Below are 24,799 nucleotides of genomic sequence, written 5' to 3'. Positions count from 1 at the left end.
CCTGGCTCCACAGACTGGACAAGCAATAACTATTTATTTCTTCATTTTACCCGTGCATTATGCTCAAGGAGTAAATTAGGCAAGTTCGAAGAGGGTTCATTAACTAGGCCTTAACCCATATTATTTATAAACTGAACATAAATATTGGACAGGACAAAAAAATACAACCTGGGGTTGTATGGTTGCTGTTTGGTATGGCCATAAACTCTTGAATATGTCATTTTCCACTGACTCACAGCTCACCTGGTTTTCCTTATGAATATATTTGAACCTAAGGAGATAGCCAAATATATATTACCTCATGAAAAATGAATGTGGAACCTTCCTAGTTATCATTTATAAAAATGAGTGTCTTCTTTTCATTTCAATACTTTCTCACCCAAAATGGCAAAAGAGAGTGTCAGAGAGAACTTTACATACCTTTTAGGATGTAGTCTGTCAGTAAACTTGGCACTTTCTCACTGTCCTCCCTCATGGCATGAAGAACTGGAGCAGGAAACAAAATAGTTTAGGATTTAGGACAATCCTAAGAAAATAACTACGCTTTTTGCTCACCCACTGTTCCAACTGTTTGTTTTTTAAGGCAGAATATCCTCATTCATGAGAATGAATATCATTTAAAATGAGAAAGAAAATTCACTTATGACCAATAATATCAAAGCTAAAGGGACCCAGTATTTGAAGAATATCAAAACCACATTCTCCATTCACAATGTGATCAGAAACCACATTATTTCAGATTGGACTTGGACAGACTGGACAGCTGGGCTGACTATTTACTAAAGTGGTGATGGTATATATACAGATGCAGCCATTCAAAATGCGCGGGCGATACCGCATTATTTTGCGGTGCGCTTTACGCGGTCTACCGCGAGTTACCGTAAATTCTCCTATAATACCGCAATTAAAATAATAGTATCCGGAATTTCCGCAAGGTGGAGCTAATAAAGCTCAACCTCTCATGTTTGAGCTGTCGCCATCAAAGTCTTTAACGAAGATATTACTAATAGTATTAATAATGAATGACCTTGGACAAGCTGTAAACTCAAAGTATTGCCCTGGTCCACATTCTTTTTTTCATTGACCGTCTTTGTAAAAGTAACACCACAGCATTTCGCAATCACGCATTTGTTTCCAATCATGCAAAGCACAGTAATTTTTGAGAATCGATTCACCATGCCTTTCACATGCTCATAAAAGAGATTGATTTAGGAACATAAACATATTACCGTATGCAAACTGTACTGTATACAGTATGTATATGTATATTTAATGTCTTAACTGTGCCCGTTTAAGTATTGAATATTTATATGGAATTTTACCACTGAAGGGAAATCTTAGTGCCTGAGCATAAAAAGAATAGGAGCATACTGCAACGCGTGTGAAGGCCATAAACGATATTAATTTTGGAACATAAACATACAGTATATGGCTGGTCTCGGTACTTTAAAGAAAACATACACGAAACATGGTTTCATTATGACCAGAATCGGTCTTGAGATATTTTTAACTTGATTTACAGTATTTGAGAGGTATGTCTTGACACCGATACTACGTAAATACTGCTCACGTACTGTATATGTTTCTAGGTTTATATTATGCATTTCATACGGTCAAATTACTTTTGAGCAACTGATAAGAAGCGCGAAACGGTATGCCCAGGGCGTTTTAGTTTCGTTTTGTGTGGGGACTGCTTTAACTATATCGCCGTGGATTGATTAGAGATATCAAGTACATACAAGTCATTTTTTAAATGTTGTAGTTTGTCTTGTAAAAATGTTACGAGAACATCATCTGTCAACAATTACACAGGTTCTGTTTCCATATTGCGGATTTTGGTTACGTAATATTATTTTCTAATTTCACGTTGTGAATATATGATTTGGGCAAACAGAGCCGCAAAGAAGTACATTATGGGTTGTTGTTTTTTTTTTGCAGTTTTATCTAGAACAAGTGATGCTTAAACCTTTGTCTGATTCTTGTGAAACTATCCACAAGACAGTTACCTACAGTAGGAGTTGACTTCAGTGATGTCACTGATGGGATGTTTCTAAAAATCCATCCTCTGTAAAACGTCTTCTCTAGTTGTCCTGCATATGTATTCACTAATGAAGCTGTGTGTTCTGAGCCTGGATCTCTACATTTCTGTATGAACCAGCTTAGAGGGCTAAAGACAGCTTGTGTTTAAATTGAGTGTAAGGTAATTTATGCTTCTAAAGTCATGGTCAGCATTTATTATTGTACTGTGCTGTAAACTTGCTCTGTGCCTAGTCACATTATTTTATAGCGTTTTTATAGCGTTATCAAATCTGGTGGCGCTGTGTGCTAGTTTCCTGACTCCCATGTCACATGGTCTGTGATTGAATCCCATGGAACTACTGTATGACTTTATTTTTTAACAAACATTTCTTTGAAAAAATGAAATGTTTCCCTTGGTCAGAGATTAAATAAAACCTCACTCGCACCAAACAAATGTATATTTCTGAATATCACAACATGATCGAATTTAAGTCTTTTTAATAACAATAAATAGTCACCTATGCATTACAAAATAAACATTTATATTGATTTGAATCGCGTTTTGATTTAAATCGTAAACGCGTGTTTAAATATATGTGTTTAAAGGCAATATACTGTATAAAAGCGCTGATTCTAATGGAGTGTGTTCCGCCGGGGATTCAAAAAATTTATTTTTTTTAATCGCGTATCTAAGGAAAATTGCAGTATAACTTTGTTCATGCACAAACAGTGGCATGTTACATTATAATTTGGGTGTCTCCTCTTGCCAGAAAGCTCTAAATTGCATTTTGAGTGCGGTTTTTGACTTTTTCTAAATTGCAACCCATAAATAAAGCTGATAAAGCTTAGACTAACTGTATTCTAAACTGTATTATAACGTAAATTGCAAAAATGCACTTGGAATCTGTCCAAGCCCTCCTATGAAAATTATCTAAACTGCGACACTGATCATTCATCTCTAAATAAACTTTATTTTATATAGCGTTTTAGGCGAATAGGTAATTAGATTGCTCATAAACCTAATCGCTTTTTCTACATAAACACAGCGTGATTGCTCTCTGAAAATGCTTTTCCTTATATTTAGGTTCAGATTTCAACTATAGATCGCATTATTATAAACTTTCTTGGAAAAATGTGTTTTATGTAAACCATGTTTGCTATTAATTCATTTAGGGCTAAAATACATTCATTGTCTTCCAATCGAGTCGAGTTGACATTAGAAGCTTGCCACTCCCGGACTGTTACACCAACGCATTAGCATGTTAAAGCGATTCCATTGAGGAGCCCAGCTACCAGTTAACACTGTACTTCCTACTTTGAAAATACCTGTGAAACCGGTTTAATTCGTCACAGCCAGCACTCCTGCAGAGAGGGGGTTGTACTCGTAAAGTAGAAGCAGGCGAGATTTCCAGCAAAAGACACCCCCCTCCCCTCAAAAACCCAGTAAGCAGTAATGCTTTATGTTGAAAATTGAGGTGGATTTTGTTTATGATAAAGAGGATAAATTGGGATGGGAGGAGGGTTTGGTTTTGCATAAGGGGCGGGATTATGATAATTGGAGGAATTTGCGAGAGTATAATGGTTTGATATATTTGATTTTGTATTGTGGTCGTTATCTATGTTTTTGGTTGGTATTATGTTTATATGGTTGTTTTTGTTGGTTGGTTGTTATTATGGTTATTAATAATACGATCTATAGTTGAAATCTGAGCCTAAATAAAAAGAAAAAGCAAGTGATTAGGTTTATGAGCAATCTAATAACTTATTCGTTTAAAACGCTATATAAAATAAAGTTTATTATTAATTTGCTGGACAGAGCGGTGAACATTATTATGCATAAGACAAAGATAACGATCCTGATCAGTTTAGAAATCTGTGTACGCTGTAAGGTTTTTACTTCTTAAACTTTTAAAATACACATTTCGAATAGAAAGAAATCCTCTTCCTGGTACAGTCGCATGAAGAGAGAGGCGAAACAGCCCTACACAGCCCTGTCGCAGTACACGAATATAATCATATCGTTATTAAATTCTTTAGATACGCGATTCCATATTATATTAGCAGAAAAGCTTAAACTACCACTTTTTCACACGCTATTTCACATGTTAGTTAAATTTAATTTATTTATATATTATATATTTATATCTCTGACCAAGGGAAACGTCTCATTTTTTCAAAGAAATGTTTGTTCACAACGGCGACTGTCAGAAGATAGGACACAGCGGCTCAGGCACCCGCTGAATGGAAAAGGGGCACTTTAAGGTTCTGCATGGCTAATACTAAAGCCAATACTAATATTCAATACTTTAATATCCTTTTCTGTATGTTTAACAATAGTGGGTACTGGCCTAATTCGTCCCTGCTCCCGTTGTTAGGTGTTAATGTGTTGTTAAGTGTGAATTTGTACCTGTTTCCCTGAGGTCTGGCTTTTTTTCTGGAAAACCATAACTGGTCTTGTCCAGATTGACTGTCGGCGCCCAGGTCTGACAGTGCTGCTCCAGCAGTGCCAGGTTCTGGCGCAGCCTCTGTTCTGTGGGCGACAGCGGGACCAGGTCGTCTGCACAGAGCAGGAACTCGATTTCCATAATTAATGCAGATCAGTAAATCAAGGGACAAAACAATTATTGCGCCTGGGTCCTCAATGGGCTTTGACGTGCTAATGCGTTGGTTTAACAGTCTGGGTGTGGCAAGCCTCTAATGTCTCCCGACTTTGAAAACCAAGTAATAACTTAACTATATGTGCAAACGTTTCATATGTTGCTGTTGTGGATGCCTGTGGAGTGTATCTTATTTGCCGCGTGCCCTCCCCCCCTCTTTCCCTCAATTCAATTCAATTCAATTCAAGGTGTTTTATTAGCATGGCAGATGGGTTCAATCACTGTTGGGTATTTACTTTGCTTTGAGATTCCACTTTTAAAGGTGATATATAAATCTTTGACTAAAATAAATTGATATCTTTGTCTTCTAAGCTCTCTGTGTACAGTGGAGCCTCCTGTCCAGCCAGCACATGTCCACAGACATTCACAACAGCGACATATCATAAAACGTTTGCACATATAGTGTGCAAAAATGCACTTTATTTACTAAAAATAAGACAGAGATACTGTATCAATTTATGTTGCATTAGCCTGATTATGATTAAAAAAACACATATAATTAAACACGCGTTTGCGATTTAAATCAAAACACGATTTAAATCAATATAAATGTTTATATTGTATCGCATACTGTCCAGCCTCCATTTCTCTATAAACATTTACTCTATTACACACACACACACACAATAGAAGCAGGAAGCAGAAGCAGGGACCGTTGTCAGAAGGGAAGAAGGTGACTATTCATTGTTATCAAAAATGACTTAGAATCGATCATGTTGTGATATTTTGAAATATAAAAGTCAATTGATTGTCCATAATATCGCTATTCTATTTTTTCGAAGAAATGTTTGTTAAAAGAAAAGTCCAGCACCAGCTGGATTTGAACACACAACCCGTGAGTTGGTAAGCGGGCACGTAGACCAGTAGGCTACAGGGGAAGTCGCATGAAGAGGGAGGTGAAACAGCCCTACACAGCCCTGTCGCAGTACACGAATATAATCATATCGTTATTAAATTCTTTAGATACGCGATTCCATATTATATTCCCTATTAATCAAATTCTAAAAGTATGCTTGTTTAATTTAATTAATAATGATATAATTATAATCATGTACCGCAACACAAGAATAGTACACGCTGTACATTATATGTTGATAATGTTTCTGTAGTGCTTTTTCAGCACTCTGCATGTGACCTTGCCGGTGGCGCTGTGGGTTAGGTTCCTGACTCCCACGTCACACGGTCTGTGATCGAATCCCACTGGAGCAATGAATTTTTTTTAACAAACATTTCTTTGAAAAAATGAAACGTTTCCTGAGTCAGAGATTAAATAAAACCTCACTCGCACCAAACAAATTTATATTTCTAAATATCACAACATGATCGAATTTAAGTCATTTTAATAACAATGAATAGTCACCTAGGCGTTACAATATAAACATTTATATTGATTTAAATCGCGTTTTGATTTAAATCGCAAACGCAGGTTTAAATATATGTTTTTTGATTCACAATCAGACAAATGCAACATAAATTGATATCTTTGTCTTCTAAGTATCTTAATAAACTTTCAGCATAGCTTTCTCCCCGTTTAGATTTATTTTTCTTGGATCTTGGGATCAAACATGGAAAGATTAGATTGTAATCGTTTTTGTTTTTTAAATACATTTTAGAAAAGTGTAATCTATACTAAAAAGCTGTACACCACCTGCTATAAAGATACATATTGTGATACTTTCAGGTTCGGATAGGACAGACACAAGAACTCAGACTTGCGTAGTTAAAGCAAGTTAAAGCCTTGATTTTATATATCACCTTAAAAAGTGGCATCTCAAAGCAAAGTAAATACCAACACTGATTGTACCCATCTGTCATGCTAATAAAGCACCTTGAATTGAATTGAGAGGGGGGGGGAGGGCGAGCGAGAGAGCCAGGACAGACAGGCAAATAAGATACACTCCACAGACATTCACAACAGCGACATATCATAAAACGTTTGCACATATGGTTAAGTTATTACTATGTTTTCAAAGTGCAATGAAATACAATATTGTTGTTGTTGCTGTTATTGTTGTTTTTATCCTGTAAAGCGTTTTGAGAAGCCATCGTTAAAGGCGATATATAAAAACGCTGATTCTTATGGAATGTGTTCTGCCGGAGATTCAAAAATTTTTTTATTTTTTTTAATCGCGTATCTAAGGAAATAGCAGTATAACCTTGTTCACGCACAAACAGTGGCATGTTACATTATTAATTTGGGTGTCTCCTCTTGCCAGAAAGTTCTAAATTGCATTTTGAGTGTGGTTTTTGACTTTTTTTAAATTGCAACCCATAAATAAAGCTGATACTAGGATATATTATATTATATTAGGATTTAGACTTTTAGGATTATATACTTTGTGAAAAGTGATAGTCTTTTAACCTTTTCTGTGAATTCGCTTGTTATCTAACAAATGCATACTTTTAGAGTTTGATTAACAGGGAATATAATATGGAATTGCGTATCTAAACAAATTAATAACGATATAATTATATTCATGTACTGTCTGGCGGAATAAACTGAAGGGGTTAGTTAATGCGACACGGAATTATTAAGAATTATCACCTCTTTTTACAATTTAGAACAAATGAGAACATCCCACTCAGTGGTCGGTGCATTGTTATCTCAATCACGTGCTAATTCGTTTTACACCACTGGACGACAGGAGAATGTGACTGTACTGTATCTATACAGAATGTGTGTTTCAATCAATACAGTAATTGATTAAAATCGCAATCGCGTGTTTAATTAAATGCCCTTTTTGATTCACAATCTGAAAAAGAAAACCGCGGTAAAGTCACCTTGAATTTAAAAAAACGATTTTGGCACGCCTGTAGCATTTTCACGAAACCTCCTAGAGTTGTGAGAACACTTGCTTTGTGTATAAAGTACATTGTGAATGTTTTCACAGCCTTCACTTTGTCGTTTTTATGCCATTTTTTTGACCACGCACGAATATTCCTATGTCCGTATCTTTGCAAGGGAATCAGTGCGAATTTTAATACTAAGGCACTTTCCACCCCCTCTACATTCTCAGAGTAGAACAGACTAACCTTCTCATGAAAGACGGTCCACCCCCCGCCCCCCACGGACAGGAAAAGTGCCCACAGGCACTTAAACTTAATATGGTCAGTAACAGTAAACAGTGGTCAGAAGGAGCACGTACAAAGTTTCCAAAATAACCACATGTAAGACTCTGATGCTTAAAATGTTTAGGGAGAAAGTGGAATACTGGTGTGTATTTTTTCTTTAAACTACCAATACCAGCCATATACAGTCTGTAACGTAGGGATTTCTATATGTCTTTATTTAGTGGTTACATTAGTGACAAAGGCTACACTTTTAGCTTCAGTAACGCGTACGCCGTATGGCACACATGTTTGTTTTGGGTTTTGCTTGTTCACATATCTCCCCCTTTTATAAAACGACATGGTTGAAAACTGTTCCAGAGCCACTGTTGTTTCATCAGTGAAAAGTACATCATGAAATGCCTCTCCCTGTTCAATCCACTGGAAAAAAGAAAAGGAGCATAAAGCGTCTGATGGTCATAAACGATATTCATTTAGGAACAGCATCAGAGATATGTTTTTAACTGCACTGCATCGGAGAGAATACCATAGTGTGTTTTTTTTTTACTCTCTGGCGGAAACTGGCTTCCATAAGAATCAGTATGGCTCAGAGATTAAATAAAACTTCACTCGCACCAAACAAATGTATATTTCTAAATATCACAACATGATCGAATTTAAGTCATTTTAATAACAATGAACAGTCACCTATGCGTTACAATATATACATTTATATTGATTTAAATCGCGTTTAAATCGCCTTTATTTAGAACCCATAAATAAAGCTGATACTGTTTAGATTTTTAATTATTTAAAACTGTATTACAGCAGCACAATGCACAATGCAACGTAAATTGCTATCTTTGTCTTCTGCATAATAATGTTCACCTCTCTGTCCAGCAAATTAACAATAGTAATAATAATGAACTTTATTGTATATGGCGCCTTTAAAGGTGGCTCCTCAAAGCGCTTTACAGGTTAAAAACAATAACAACAATACTGTTAGGCTGGGCAAACGATTTTTTTTTAAGAAATACAAAATGAGATATAATGATGTGTTCCGGCTTAGACATTAACTAAGAGCATAACACGTGGGCGGCGTAGAGATCGGCTCTGGCTTTCCCATCTACTGTATACCGATACACTGCAAGTACAACCCCCCTCTCTGCGGGAGTGCTGGCTGTGACGAATTAAACCGGTTTCACAGGTATTTTCAAAGTAGAAGGGGGCGAGATTTCCAGCGAAAGACACCTCCCCCCCTCAAAAACCCAGTAAGTACAGTACTTACTAGTTAAGAAAGCTAGGCTCCTCAATGAAATCGCTTTAACATGCTAATGTGTTGGTGTAACAGTCCGGGCGTGGCAAGCTTCTAATGTCAACCTGACTACGGCGAAAGGAACCCTTCTTTCATTGGAAGACAATGAACATATTTTAGCCCTGAATGAATTAATAGCAAACATGGTTTACATAAAAGACATTTTTCCAAGAAAGTTTAGCCTTTGTCACTAATGAAACCACTAAATAAAGACATAAATATAGAAATCTTAAGATTTTTAAAATACATGACTTTGCTAAAATTTATTTGAAAATAAAAACGATTACAAACGCCAGGGGAGAGAGAGAACAGGGGAGGGATGTTGGTTTTGCATAAGGGTCGGGACTATGGAAATGAGGTCTGTTTGGGAATGTGGAGTTACATGTACTGGCTGTTTGTGAATTATCGTTGTTGAGTATGGAGTGTTGAGGTATTGATTTTGTGTAATGCTTTATGTTGAAAATTGATGTTGACAAAACAAAATTTTGTTTATGATAAAGAGGATAAACTGGGACGGGAGGAGGGTTTGGTTTTGCATAAGGGGCAGGATTATGATAATTGGAGGAATTTGCGAGAGTATAATGGTTTGATATATTTGATTTTGTATTGTGGTTGTTATCTATGTTTTTGGTTGGTATTATGTTTATATGGTTGTTTTTGTTGGTTGGTTGTTATTATGGTTATTAATAATACGATCTATAGTTGAAATCTGAGCCTAAATAAAAAGAAAAAGCATTTTCAGAGAGCAATTACGCTGTGTTTATGTAGAATAAGTGATTAGGTTTATGAGCAATCTAATTACTTATTCGTTTAAAACGCTATATAAAATAAAGTTTATTATTAATTTGCTGGACAGAGCGGTGAACATTATTTTGCATAAGACAAAGATAACGATCCTGATCAGTTTAGAAATCTGTGTACGCTGTAAGGTTTTTACTTCTTAAACTTTTAAAATACACGTTTCGAATAGAAAGAAATCCTCTTCCTGGTACAGTACTGTATGTATAGCAAACCAGCACGTCTTTTTTCTCCAATCAGAGGGGTGTCAGATGGTGTCAGCCAATCACCATTCTGAAGCCCTACCATAATCTCTGGTATGGGGAGACCCCAGAATTCTGTCCCATAGTTTAGATAGATGATAGATACTTTTATTGATCCCGTGAGGGAAATAAAGTAAATCATTTTCATTTTAGGAAATTATTAAACGCTCGGTTAACAGCAAAGGAGATTGTCTGTTATAGTGGACATAAAAACAAGAGTTCGCTGGCATTATTTCCTAAAAGACACAGACCGGCGCCAGACCGGGAGAATGCCCCCAGCGTAAAAGAAAATGCCTGATGAACTAGGAATTGGACAGTTTCCAAGTGCTTGTACAATCGATGGAAATGTTCAAATAAATGTGCAAAAGAAATAAACAAAATAATCATTTATTTCTTTATCATATTGGCTAGCTAATGTCCTCTCTTTGCTAGTTAGTGGCTGTGTTTCTGCATTGGGTAGCAACGGGTGACTGTTCTCAGGCGGAAGATGTAAACAGCTTAATTTTCGTGTTAAATAATTTTTTAAAATTAAAATTAATTCTATACAGAAATCGCATATTTGGGTACCGTTTCATAAAACTTTCATGCTTAAAATGTTTAGGGAGAAATGGAAGACTGGTGTGTATTTTTTCTTTAAACTACCAAGACCAGCCATACACAGTACAGTTTACGTACATACAGTAATGTTTATGTTCCTAAATTAATATCGTTTATGACCTTCAGATGCGTTATGCTCCTCTTCTTTTTATGCTCAGCTACTAAAATTTCCCTTTAGTGGTAAAATTCCATATAAATATTTAAAACTAAGCGGATTAAAATGTGCACAGTAAAGACATTAAATGATTAAATCTTTATCCAACCAATGCACCACGAGTGCCCCTGTCGGTCATTTTGGCCAGCCAATCACTTACCGCGGTGCCCTGCGGTGGCTTGTGGGTAGGTTACCGTACCGCGGGTTTGTACCGTGCATTTTGAATGGGTGCATCTGTAGGTATGACAGGTATCATCTACCTCTGGATATTGTCTTTATCAAAGATAAGAGGTTGTACCCTTCAGAATGTTGTATAATGCGTTCCAATTAAGCTCTAAAGGTTTTGCTTTTGATGTGATTATAGCGATTAGAGCTGTTGTTTTCATGTCCTCCCATAAAGTTAATAATACTACTTATTGCAGTGATTTTATGTGTTCATTACTTTAGCCATTTTGTGGAGGTTTCCTTCAAAGTTTCCTCAAAAGGTAATTATTTTTTTTCCTTAATTGTTTAACAACTTAAAATGCAAGACAAACTTTTTTATATGGTTATCCTATTCAGAAAAGTAATTGCAGTTTTAGCTACTTGTAGTAGTATTTCATTCTGGAGACAGAAAAGGAGCAACCTCGTATATTTAACAAGTTATCGATAAGTTTACACTGTCAATAAGGAGAAAAAGGAACACCGTACTGGGCCATTACTGCAATCGCAACACTCTAAAGTCTGCTCATACTGTGTGCCACTTAGCCCAATTGATAAGGTTTTCCATTATAGAACATCTCAGTCCCTGAAAACTTACAAAAGGAGAGTAGGTAGAAGAAGGTACAAGACTTTTTTTTCACTCAACTGCCACCACTTGGATACTCTCCAGCAGGTTCATAATTGACAAATACAAAGGAGAAATAAGTCGTCACATCGAAATTTGAATGGCAATGAAATTAAAAGAAGTGCAAGGTTTTCCCTTTTCTAAGACAACAAAAGATGTAAAGGCACACTGTGCTGGTGAAAGAGAGCTGACATTAATCAAAATAATAACATACAACAAATAAAACAAGAACGTAAATGGGTATTTCCCAAAGGAAATTAGTATTAAGTCGGTCGAGAGCTTCAAAGTCTACAGAAACACTTCTGTCTAAGATGACAGAAAAATATTTTGTCCTCATTTTTTTCATTCTTTACCCCACCCCTCTAACATGTCAATGAGAACATTTTGGAAGGATACAGAAACAGTCAAGCCACACTTCTTTTTAAAAGTAGTTAAAACCCAGAAAAAAATATCAACCAATAACAAAATTCCCAAGATAAGAGTTCTTAAATTTTCCTTGTATCCCAAACTGCAGACTTGTATTATATATTACTGAACACTGTTGTCCTAAGTGAGTAGGAAACACATTACTTTTAAATAGATTTTCACATTACTTTTAAAGTGAAAAATTACGGTGAGGGAATAACAGATGTACAACATCGCAAAGCTCTGAGTTATAGTCTATACTGCAGCAAGGCAGTCCATTTTTATACTTTCAGTGATATCCTTTTACAGAATTACAGGAGAATTATTAGAATTCATTTCAGAGTGTTTGCTTCAATAAAGCATCCACAGGTTTAGCATGTAGTAAGATATATAAAGCATGGTGTTAAAACTAAATGTATCCATTGCCATTTGGAAATGTACACAGCTTTCAATACATACAATTTGTTTGAATACAGTACTTTAAAATGTTTTAAGGTTTTATCAATCAATCAGTCTGGGTCCCTCTGCATCAGACTATTTCCCACTGCAACATGCTGCAATTAAAGCATGCAATACTATAGGCTGCGCAATGCTTTCTGAAGTAAACAATCTGAGTTTGATGGGAATAAAGAGGAGCCAGATAGACTGTTTAAAAAGTGACTGCATTCATTCCTGCTGTGTAATGGTAAAACTTCAGAAAACAGAAGCAATGATGCAATCCCACCAAATTGATAAGCCTATTAACATGCTGCTAAAAGGGGGGTTACGTATCAAGCACTACAACAGCACAGTTGTTATAATATCCCAGTATAAGTTCTCATAGAGCACATGGAAGGTTAGTAAATGGGTAAATGGCTGAGGATAATAGTCCCAGAACCAGGGCTTAAACTTGAATTCTTCTATCAACATGCCTTAAATACTGACTTCAAACCCGGAATTAAACCTTTATAAATCAATGTGAGATTACGAACAAGTCATGCTTGGAAAGAAGTCTAGGATGACACTTGTTACTGGTGACTGGGATCTCCCAGAAGAAATTTAAAATCAGCTTTGCCTTTCACAGTAAGGTGCTGATGACGGTACTAGTGACAAAAAAGGTTAGCAAAAAAGCTAATAGCATATATCTTCAGACAAGAATGCCTAAGACCTCTGGGACATCGTACTACATCCATCCAAAGAGTATTCTCTCAATCTTAACACACTCAAGGGTTACAGAGCACAATTCATCACTGTAGGTACAGTGTGAAGCTTATGGCGACAGGATATCAGGGTTCAAAATGACCTTATTAACCATTCTACTGAAGTAGAATTCCTTTTGTTTATGAAGTGTAAAACCTTGGCTTCAAGCAACAAAGTTAATGTTTTACATTAATGCTGTGTTACACTGGTGTTTTGAACTATCTTTCATATAATGAGTGTTGATATTCTTCCTGAAAGGCTAATAATTAGGGACAAATTAGTAACTTTTTTTATCAAAATGAGGCCTCTCTTCCTGGCTAAACTTACTTTTGGTGAGGATCTGAAGGTCTTCAACTGATGGAGGTCCACCCTTTTTCTCATAAGGAATGACTGTGGTCAAATACTGCAAGAAAGAGAAAAAGTGTTACTGACAGGAGATGGTTCCTTCCTGATAACCTGTAATTAAGGGGTTAAGTACAGGTGAAAACCCAGGAAGACAAAAAGAAAGGCAGATTATAGGAGTATTCTACTTTTTAAATATTGAAAGGAATAAGAATCAACCAATGTACGTCCGTGGATGGAGGGTGCACACAGATTTTAATAAAAAAGGATTAAAAAATGTGATACATATTTCAGTATAAAGGCAACTCAGATTGGCCTTGAGTTTATGAGGAAAGAAGGACTTTATTAATAAATGTATATAGACTGCATGTATTTATATTTAAAAATATAAATATTAATAAAACAAACTAAACCTAATTCCTAATAAAATTAAGGTCATTTTAATTTTTAAAACCATGTTGTTAAATTGTTGGTACTGCAGACATTTGAACAAAATCATGAATAATTCAGGGATTAAAGGGGAGTATAATCTATGAGTTGGCAGTTCAAAACATTAATAAAAGTATTCACATTTCTCAAAAAATAAATGGAAAAATTGGTCTTTAGTAGGCTGATCTTGGTTAATGGCCAAGAGGATCCCAGATTTTCAGGACTATAACTACATAAGAGTTAAGGGAGAGATTAAGAGAAATATGACTGCAAGCACTATAAGTATTAAAAGCAAGAATCGTACATCTCCACACTGAGCTATAACTACAGCAAAGCACAACTGAAGAGAAATCAACATGGCAATGGACACCAACGTTATTGTTAGACACAGATCCAAATTGGACACATGTCCAAGAGCAAAGTTTCTGACCAACTTCCCAATCTAATTTCAGTGTCAACTATTGAATGAATAAATTAATTTAATAATAATGTGATTATTCAGGTATTTCTATGCAAGTCAAAGAAGCCCCATGGTGAATTAGACAAATAAAAGATGCTTGGTGCACACTGTCATCATGCTACTGTACAGATTAGTGCTTGGTGTTGTGTCACATACATCTTACCTGCATTAGGATGCTCATGCTGATATGGCAAGAGTTTGTACAATATACCCAACACAGCTTTGGCAGATAAATGAAAGGAGATTAAGCTAAGACTAGTCTTGTAGCCCAAACAAAATAAAACCCAATCCTGCAGTTTTCTTAGCAGGGAAATCTGTTAATGTAACAATTCTCTTGTAACTGGCTATCTTTCAAAGTTCTTTCCATGAGACATTCTTCATCTCTGAAAACAACCCATTTCACCTTTCTTGATGTTGAAAAGCCAAAACTAATAAGACTCTGGGTCCTCTTCGGAAGAAAGGCAGCATCCGCAAAAAACAAAATACTGTCAGCCTCATGATGCAACCCTTAGCAGTGATTAGCATGATATTTTTAATATCTCCAAATATATATTAAACATGCAGATCTAAATGTTAATATATATAAGTAAGAAGGCAGTTTGTAAGCATACACCTTTTACCATATTTCTTATTAAGTACTTAATTTAACAAAACTTGTTTATTCACTATCAGAAAGCCACTTAACCCTGGGAAAGGTCCCAGCAACCTGGAGCCTATCCCAGATGATTCAAGAATATATAAAAAACCTATTTCATTCCTCTGGCTGGAGCGGTCTGTGGCCTGAACAGCAACTCACACAGAGAATATAAATGAACAATTAGTACAGAACCCATTACGCAAAGCATGTTTTTCAGATTCTGTTTTGTGTAATCTATGCAGTGTTATTTTAATTGTGCAAGTCTGCCAATTTGAATGACTTTTTAAATGTCTGAACTTAAATTAATATAGTAATTAATCACATACTGTTTTAAAAGCTATTCACAGTGGGTGTGAAAGAAAGTGTATTGTAATGATCATGTATATATACACAGCATATTTAAAACATTTTAGCAAGTGCTAAAAATAAATCTAACCCATCTACTTCGATCAACACAGAATGAACTTTGAATTTGTAAATTCCATAGGAATACTGCACAAGCTATGAAAAATCAAGCATTAAATAAGCATTAAATGATCAACAGTAAATAAGACAACCATTATAAGAAATATTTTGCATCCAATACATCTGAAGTGTCCAAATAACACATTTCGCATTAAAAACTGAAATACCTGTCGTCTTTTTGGAAAAAGACATGCAATGAAAGCAAACCATTAAGCACTACAAAACAGTTGTAATTGATTTGACATTTTAACTGTTAACGTGAACAGCTGAAACTCTCACAGTGCTATAATTTCAAGGATTCTTCTGGAGCACCAATAATGAATAGCTTTGAAAACAGTAGATTTAACTATGAAAAAGAAAGTCTGGCGCCCTCTACAGTAATATAGGCAAAGATAACAACAAAGCAGTTATAGACCACACTACTGAAATCGTAAAATAAGTATGTTTCCATTTTGCTGTTTGAATATAAAAGTTATTGTTCACTTTGCTTACTAAATAACAAAACACCCTTTTACAATAAATATTTTGGCCCGTGGACTAATTGCAATTCAAACATCCAGACTATCTTAGAGAACCTGGAACTGAGGTGTTGAAAATAGCACAAAACCATGGAACAGAAAAGGGACAGAAATAAGCTGCTCTGCTGTGTGATCCATTTGGAGCTTAAACAGCAGCAGGGTTTGAAGGAGGCCAAATGTCCATTGAGAAGTGTGGAACAGCTCAGAAGGTAAAGGGAAACTGTTTCCCACCCCTGGAGATTAATAGTGACAGGGAAAGAGAGGCACCTGTTTCTCTCCACCTGAGTTCCCAAACGTTTGGCGGAAGCCATTCTGAATGACAGTAGAGATTCCCTCCATGCTGAAGCGCTGGAAGCAGTAGAAAGCAAGATAAGAGAGGACAGAGAAATGAGGGAAGAGACAGGAAGAAAGACACATGAAATTTTAAAAAGCAACTACGAGACACGGACACACAAGAAAAGGTGGAAAGGGGTTTGAATATACAAAACATGCTATACATTACATTGACAATGCAAAATCATAACTGCATGCAGTACCACATACTGTAAGCACAAAAATTCTACTAAGCAAAGCAGCATATGCCATTATCAGCAGGCCCTTCACCAAGCACTCAAGAGGCATCCAAAAGTACCTCAACTGGAGGCTGTCTTTCTCCTGTTTCACCATACCACAAATTATATGACAAGCATTACACAAAATTTGATTTTAAATAAACTGATGTTCCCTGTAATTAAATGATTAAAAAAAACAGATAAACTATTTAATAAAGAAATACAGTAAGGCTTAAAGAAGATGCTGATTCACTATGTTCCCTCAAATCCTTAAAAATGCTTGGTTTCTGGATCATTGAGTTATGAGTTACCTAAAGAGCAGACAGACTGAATTGCCTAATTTTGGTATGGTAACCTTCTCAGCTAGAAATATATAGAAATAAAATTTTTCCACCTTAGGTTTTTCTGTACAACTGATAATGGTAATTTGCAATATTAATAAGAAAGAAATAACTTTTCACTTTCAATTAAGAAAAAACATATTTGGACACTAGCCTTTTGCTTTCCTCTGAAATAAAAACATACAACAGTGTTGCCAAAAAATATAAGAAAATTAATTCAACAAAAATAAATTCATCTAATACCAGATCTGTGCTGTTCCCAGTTATGTTTAAAGTATAATTTAGGAATGTTTATGTCATGTAGAAGGCGGACCTCTCTTAAAAAGGCTCCAGAACTAGCGGAACAGAGAACAGATGTGTAGGATGTCAATGCAGACTCTTAGAGCAGATGTGGAAAAATCAAACTTAATTTCAAGTCTTTCATTTGATGACAAATATATACTGATGGAAAAAACAAATGCAACATTTTCTGGTATGAGAATACTATAGTTATATAGCTTATGCACTTTCACAAAAAGTTGTCAATTTATTTTAAGCCCACTGACCACCAATACAGGTTGTGCAGTGAGGCACTGCAACTTGCCAATCACATGAAAGCTCATTAGGTGCACTTTTACCCAACAAGGTCCAGGTGGAACAATGCCTGATCACGTCATCTTTAAAAAGGCCTTAATTCAAAGCTTAGGTCACTGCAAGAAAAAGGCTACACTTAGTCAGTTTTCTGTGCATTCCATAATGCCTCAAATGTCACCAGAAGCAAGGGAGATGGCCATTGACATGCTGCAGGAATAAGCCGCTCTACAGTGTCCCGACTACAGAGAAGGTTTCAGCAGACCGACAGGACAGATGACCATCCAAGATCCGGTTGCCCTCGAGTGATCATACCAGAGCAGGACCGACACATCAGACTGGTCCATCTGAGATATCGTTTCAGATCTGCCACCCATACTGCTGCTGAAACTGCCGACAGACACAATGCCTTCATCGGTGACAGGACAGTGAGGCTGCATACTGCTGACTTTAGAGCAAGGCAACCTATCAGAGGCCCTTAGCTCACACCTCCTAGACATCAATCCTAACTGGCTTGGGCCATACAGAAGCTGTATTGGACTCATCAGCAGTGGCATCAGGTCCTCTTCACAGATGAGTCACTCTTCAGCCTGTTCCACGCAGATGGGAGGGCCAGAGTGTGGAGGAGGAGGTGTTGCATTTCTTTTTTCCCCATCAGTATATTAATGCTCAATATTCAAATACAAAATGCATGAAAATGTCATAAACACTAAATCAACTGCAATACTTTAACATTGAAGTATTTTGTAGATCTGTTATGTACCTTTCACAGCTCTTAAGCTTCTGCTTAGTGCAGCTGATAAATACTTTTTTCCCCAAGGTTATAAGGCAAAGCTCATGAGTTTGATAATAAATCAAAGGCATATAGTAGCTTCAGTCTTTGGCAGGTCTGTATCCTGAGACCTGGAACAGCCAGGTGTTTAAAAGGTGATGCCCCACCTAGCTGAGTAAGGAAATGAATTAGAGTTTTATCATCAGAACTTGTCCCTCATGACTGAAGAAACAAAATGCAAACACTATTAAAAACACTTTTAATACCAACACTGGTGCAGGCCACAAACTTCAGTCAATATAACTCCTGTAATTTTACAATGGTATTCTGCAAAGGTAATTTTTTAATCTCAAGCTCCGAGTTAACACTATGGGAGCATGGTTAGGTTTGTACTGTATTAAACAAAAACTTCTCTGAAAGCATCTTCTTGGTGCTTCTGTATAAGGACCAAACTAATTACAGTCATGGAGTGAAGGTTATACAGTACAGAATATTGATCTGTCCATAAAATGTAAAGTATCTTTACTTATTTGATATACAACATTCATCTCTTACTCTTATACATTATCATTATCATACAGACATTCACATAGAGGTAAGTCCTATAACAGAAATACTGTAGCTACACTTCAGTGACTGCATTAGGGAATTTTTGCACTAATCCAATATAAAATATATTTCAATTTAATTTTATATGAATATTTTCCATTAAGTTAGCCTTTGCCCCTTTTTTACCTAACATTCAGCTATCTTCTTGATTGTTCTACAACAAAATCCAAAACTTCAGTCAAAATGTATTCAGGCAATTAAAGAAAAGTTTCTTAATGTTAAGAAAGTTTACATTATGTAATCAGTACGTCCTGCATCCATGCTGCCTACGTAATAAAATGACAAGACTTAGATTTTCCTACTTGGGTTTAGTCTAGTATCCGTCTTTTCTTATTGTCCCTTATACAAAACTTTTATAATTGTTATAAAATTATAACTAATATTTACTAAATATAAATATAAACAACATTTCATACTAGTTAACTTTTAACTTTTCAATTTTTATGACAAACACTTATTTAACAATAATGAGGTAAATAATACAGACAGGTTGTGCAAGTGAAAAACTTTTTTAAAGATTTGTAGACATCTTACCTTTGCAGCCTCTCTGTTTAGAAAATCTTGATATTTAGATATAGTCTGGGACTCCAGTCAACAAGGACCATAGGATTTTTTTTTTTCTCCATTTTTGCATCTTGGCATATTTATGAAGTATCTAGTTCAGCAACCAATGCACTTATATTGAGTTAATTAAGGTGGTCATGATTTTTATGTATTTGGTTAATTTGATTTCTTTCTTCTTCAAAAAGACTAGACAGATCCATTGTTTTCTGAAAGCCCTGGCTCAAGGTACTGTATTTCACATACCTCTCTTACGTACCTAAAACGTGTAAACAGAAGCTGATCAAATACAATTCTGTTTCTGTTCTGTTTCGCCTCCTACAGCCTGCAAGTAATAGCCAATAAAATGTTAAGCAATTTTTATGAATTTTGAAAGTATTTTGGTTGTCTTCTCTGGCTGTATTACATAATGTGTATTATTTTTTTGTATATACTCTGAATTGTAAAAGTATAACTGTATAAATTAAATTTCATATTAGTTTAATAGAATGAAGTCCCATATAAATAAAGCTCTCCCATATAAATAAAGTAAAACTCTCCCCAAGTCAATGGTATACAATTACATAAAGAACATGTATTTATAAAGTTTAATGCAGGAAGTTTTTAAAGGATTAGACAGTACATACAGGGACCAAGTTATAGGAATGAAACCTTTATCAACATGGGCCCTTGAAGACCAGAAATATCTAAGACTCCAATACCCCAAACCAATTAAGCAGAATCTGGTTGTTAAGACAGCATTGTTATATTTCTGATTAACATGCATGTCATGCACACTCAGTAAATCATGCAGGACATAGCCCATGCATATACAAAACTAGAGAAAACCCTACACTTCAGAGCCAAAGCGTACAAGACCCCATAAATAGTCCTTTGCAACTCTTTAGTAAGGCTCATAACATAGAGCTTTCTAATATTTTGTAATCACAAGTTTTTAGTTGCTCACAATTCTACAGCCTCATCTAAAAAAGTAGTTTATCTGGAATTCGTCAGGTGAATTACATTTTTTTCCCCAATTTTTATGAGATACATTGATTTCATTAGAATTAGGTAAATAATAGATAATTCAACAGATCCAAGTCATTTACATATAATAATGAGAACATTTAAAATTTTAGAATCATGGTGCAATTCATTTAAACTTTTCATATTCAAACAAAAAAAGTGGTTGATACTCTTAAGTCAAATATTTTCTGAGAAGACAAAGGTAAAATCACATCTTGAAAATATCTTACCTAAGCAGGTACACACAATTTTTTTAAACTGCCTCAGGGAATCTTTTGAATGAAAATGTTGTAGAGACATTTTTCTAAAAAAACACTACAACCAAAATCTCCAGTAGTTCTGTGATTAGGAAACTAACTGCAATCGCAAACTGTGTAACGCTGGCTAGCTCATTATTTAAGCCTTATTGTGCATCACATAGGAAAACAACTGTTTTCTGGCTTTTTGTAAAATCAAAATTAAGGATGGAGTCCTAAATACAATCATTTTATCAAGAAAAAGCTGAAGCAAGTTCTAAAAATTGCTTGCCAGTACACTAATCCTCAGCAAGGATTTAAGGAACAAAAGTAAAAAAAGACAGCAACAAGGTTAATTACATTATGGGATGTCAGAGCTGGCTTTTGATCTCAAAAGCTGCAGTGATGCGAGATGCTGCTCAGTAAACCAACACTTCCCAGATGAGTCAGTACTGCAGGACCCTGGGGGATGTTCTGCTCACTGGAGCTTTGTGCTGAGAGGAAGGCTTCCACAACCTTGCTCATTATCTCCAAGGCTCTCAAATATACATCACCCCATGACTGGTACCTCTGGATCTGCCAGGGTGTCCTTGGGGCCCTCTATTCCTAACAGCAAAGTATGGAGGAAAATGATGGGGGTCACATATACAAACTAAGAACAGGCTGTAGAAAAAAATGTTCTGCATTCTACAGTTCTACAAACTACAAGCCTGAATCGCTACCTTTTATTAATAAAAACAAAATCTTATGTTAGAATGTTTAATCACTTCTTGTTATGTGGAGCCATAATAAAATATCAGAACTGCATCTACTTGTGTCTTTAGATTGAACAAGGCCGAACTAAGCAGATACGACTGTAGCGGTGTCTGTTCCTTTAGTGTGCTCAGAAACAATATCAGAGGTGTCAGTTTTACCAGGGTTGGTCTGACATTGGGCCCGGCTCATGGGGTTTATGTGCATAGGTCTTTTGACACCACGCGACTGGCTAAAAAGGATCTGCCATATGTAGCCATCTATTTTTCAGCAACCACTTTAACTTTAGAGTCTTGGGCAGTGCCTAATATGTCAATCACTGGAAATTAGACATTCATTAGACTTAGGCAATTAGATCAATTAATCGCTGGGTGTGGACACACACGGTGTACACAGACACCAGTTAACCTGTACTGATGATCTTTGGATTACAGGATAAAACCAAATCACCTGGAAAAAACCCTGGAAAACACAGGGAGAATATGTAAACTCCACTCAGACGGCGCCCCAGCCTGGAATCGAACTTATGTCCCTAGAGCTGACGGTACCACAAACCACCATACCATAGTGTTGTCTGAGCTTGCTGCATAGTAACAAAAATTAGTATTAAATTAGTATATTTTTTGATACATTAATTTGAAGGTTGTTAAACAACAAACAAAATCCACAGGATTATTATAATATACTGAGATATTATATAATGGATCTAAACATGAGTATCCTGTTTTCAGCTATGTATCAGTGGGTCCCAAGATACAAAATCATTAGAGTTCTAAGCCTAAATCTGAATATCATTTGGATTCCCTCTGGCAGTTTATTCCTATTATGGAGTCGAACTGTGACTGTTATACATTAAGGGAGATAACAGAACTAACAAAAACAAGAAAGAAAATGCAAAGACTGTCTGAGGAGTGACTCACTGTTCCAGGCATGTGGCTCCGTTCTGATTTGCCATTCTGGGAAGCGGTACTCTTCAGTTTCTTCTTCTTCTTGAGCAGCTCACGGTGCTCCTTCTGCTTGTTCTGCACTTCGATAAGCACAGAAATGAAGCTGTTCTTGACCTCCTTCTCAAACTCCAGCTCATCACGCAACGCCAGCTGTTGGATCAGCTCCTCAGAATAGTCCTTAATGGCTGTCTCCACTTCTTCCAGCAATTCATTCAGCTCTGCAACCGAAAGTCGCTTCACCCCTGAGGAAAATGAGACTGCAGTCAGGAAAGACCTTTTCGTACCTTCCACAGACAACACTCCTGGGTCATCTTGTAGCTATTCTTTCTGAAATAATTAATTAGAACAAACATTGGAGAATAAATTAAAGGCTGATGCAGGTCAGTTTAATGTAGTTTTGGAGGAAGAAGGGGGCAACTTGGTATAATGTTATTAATTATTTTGTCACTGTTCTGATGTTCTTAGAAACCAAAAAATCTTGATCTAATAAATAGTTATCTAGGGAGTACTGACCAACTTTATTTCATTATTTTCAATCTTAATCACCCGTTGCTGCTTTCTTCTGTACCCACTCTTGATCCACCTATCAATGGTACTCTTCTGCAGTCTAAAACACTGCACTATCAAATTTGTAGTGGAAATTATTTGGATTTTAACTGTGAAATGTGTCTTTTATTGGCACTTCATTTAAACTAATATTTAGTTAAATTATTTAAAGTTAAATTATCACATTTGCTCTCATTAGAAACTACTTGATGTGAAGAGATAAAATTTAATGATGCTTATTTTTTTCTGCAAGTTATTTTGAAGCTATAATTTTGCGTGTAATCTTCTCATTTTAGATAGGATTTCTAAGTTGCTAAGAGGCCTCTGTTCATGAAATATTTTGGGAAATAAACCAAACCAAACAATTAATGTTAAGGCTTCAGTAAAAACTGTCCCTGGAGCTGTATTGAGATCTCTGGACTGAGATGTATAATTTGCTGCTTGTATTACCTCTACAACTTTGTCCTTTATGAGTTAAAGTTACTGCAAGCTTTGGGCCATATTCATACTGCATTAGTGTCTTGGTGAATGACATAGCTGAACATTTTTACCGGCTTCCTAATAATGCATCAGAACAGGGCTACAGAAACATTATTACTCAAGTCCTAATACTATACAAAATACCCCCCAATGTTTTAGAGAAAGCATATAAAGTTATACATTTTGGGTGCCTAGAGTTACAAAAAAATTGAATGCATTTGGTTATTCTAAACTTATTTAGAATTACGTTCAAGAGATGTATTAGGCAAATTAGAGAGATGTATAAGACATATAGCTATTTATTTTCTAGTTTACTGTTTAAAAAAATAGTGGTCAATTCTCAATAAAAAAGGAACGTTTATGGGAATCACACCATTTTAAACTCAGAGTTTTTTTAAAACAAATGTCTACTAAAGATCTTCTGCTAAGCATTAAATCATTGCATTTTAATTTCTTCCATTCATTAATAACTAGGAACCAGCAGTGAAACACAAACAAAAAGACAACTACAAACTATGGGGAAGCATATTAGAAACTGAGGACATGAGGTATTTCTGACATGAAGGAAGTGTGGAACAATCTACACAGAATTCTTTTTTGAATAAAATATCTGGGTTCTTTCAAGAATGGATGAAATTATAAGATCAATGACTGAAGGGAAAGAGTATAGTACTGCATATCAAAATAAGATAAAAAAAACATGCAATTGAAAAATAACAGCCACATCCTACAATACTTTAAGGATGAGTTCTAATTTATTTCTAGATTTCAATGTAAAAAAATCATGACTGCTGTGATATACTCATAACCTTATTTATTATCATAATGCTTACATCTTAAGGACCTGAGAGTTATAATAGTAGTCTTGTTGCCTTTTGTTTATTAACCACAAAAGGGGAAACCCTCTGTGTGAAACCACCCAGTTACTCACGTTCCTCGTAGCTGTTGTTAGTGCTAGATCTCTTCAGAGTGTGAATCTCTTGCGAAAGCAGGGAAAGACGATCAGACTGAGAGGGAGTCTCATCTTCTTCAGGATCAGGAGACTCCTGCATCATTTCCTCGATCTCCTCAATTACCTGAAAATTCCAAAGAAGCAAAGGTAATCACTGGGTATCAGGTGAAAGATGGCACGTATGTGCAAAGTGTGGTTGAAATAAAGGAACATACACTATCATCAAGCAAACCCATCCTACTGGATTTTGTGAACATTGTTTTTTCTCACAAATGTATTTTCTTTGCTGAAAAACACACCTTCGTCTGAGTCAAATTCAGAGCACACCTAAAAGGTATATGAGTGCACTCCCACTACAAAACAGCAATAGGAACATGTTCACACT

The 24,799-nt window shown here is 35.8% G+C and overlaps 1 protein-coding gene across 5 annotated transcripts in view; it reads right to left on the bottom strand.

Moving 5' to 3' along the window:
• fez2b (fasciculation and elongation protein zeta 2b) overlaps positions 1–24,799 on the bottom strand; it is an 83,468-nt gene that overhangs the window by 9,058 nt on the left and 49,611 nt on the right. For 4 of the 5 annotated variants that reach the window (XR_016093730.1, XM_088927026.1, XM_088927007.1 and 1 more), the window contains exons 4-7: positions 24,394–24,538; positions 22,410–22,678; positions 13,568–13,643; positions 421–486 (exon numbers count right to left, since the gene is read on the bottom strand). Coding sequence is in view for 4 of the 5 variants with exons in the window: in XM_088927026.1 (XP_088783152.1) it covers positions 421–486; positions 13,568–13,643; positions 22,410–22,678; positions 24,394–24,538 (556 nt within the window). In the remaining variant the exon portion in view is untranslated. Of the gene's footprint in view, positions 1–420; positions 487–13,567; positions 13,644–20,863; positions 21,343–22,409; positions 22,679–24,393; positions 24,539–24,799 lie in introns of those variants that run through there. The other variant, XM_088927035.1, reaches the window with a different exon arrangement.

This window comes from Atractosteus spatula, chromosome 2 (genome assembly GCF_055471065.1).
Source record: "Atractosteus spatula isolate fAtrSpa1 chromosome 2, fAtrSpa1.hap1, whole genome shotgun sequence".
In the NCBI taxonomy this organism is placed as follows: Eukaryota; Metazoa; Chordata; class Actinopteri; order Semionotiformes; family Lepisosteidae; genus Atractosteus; species Atractosteus spatula.
The sequence above is the reverse complement of the archived record's forward strand: the minus strand, read 5'-3'. Positions and strand labels throughout refer to the sequence as shown.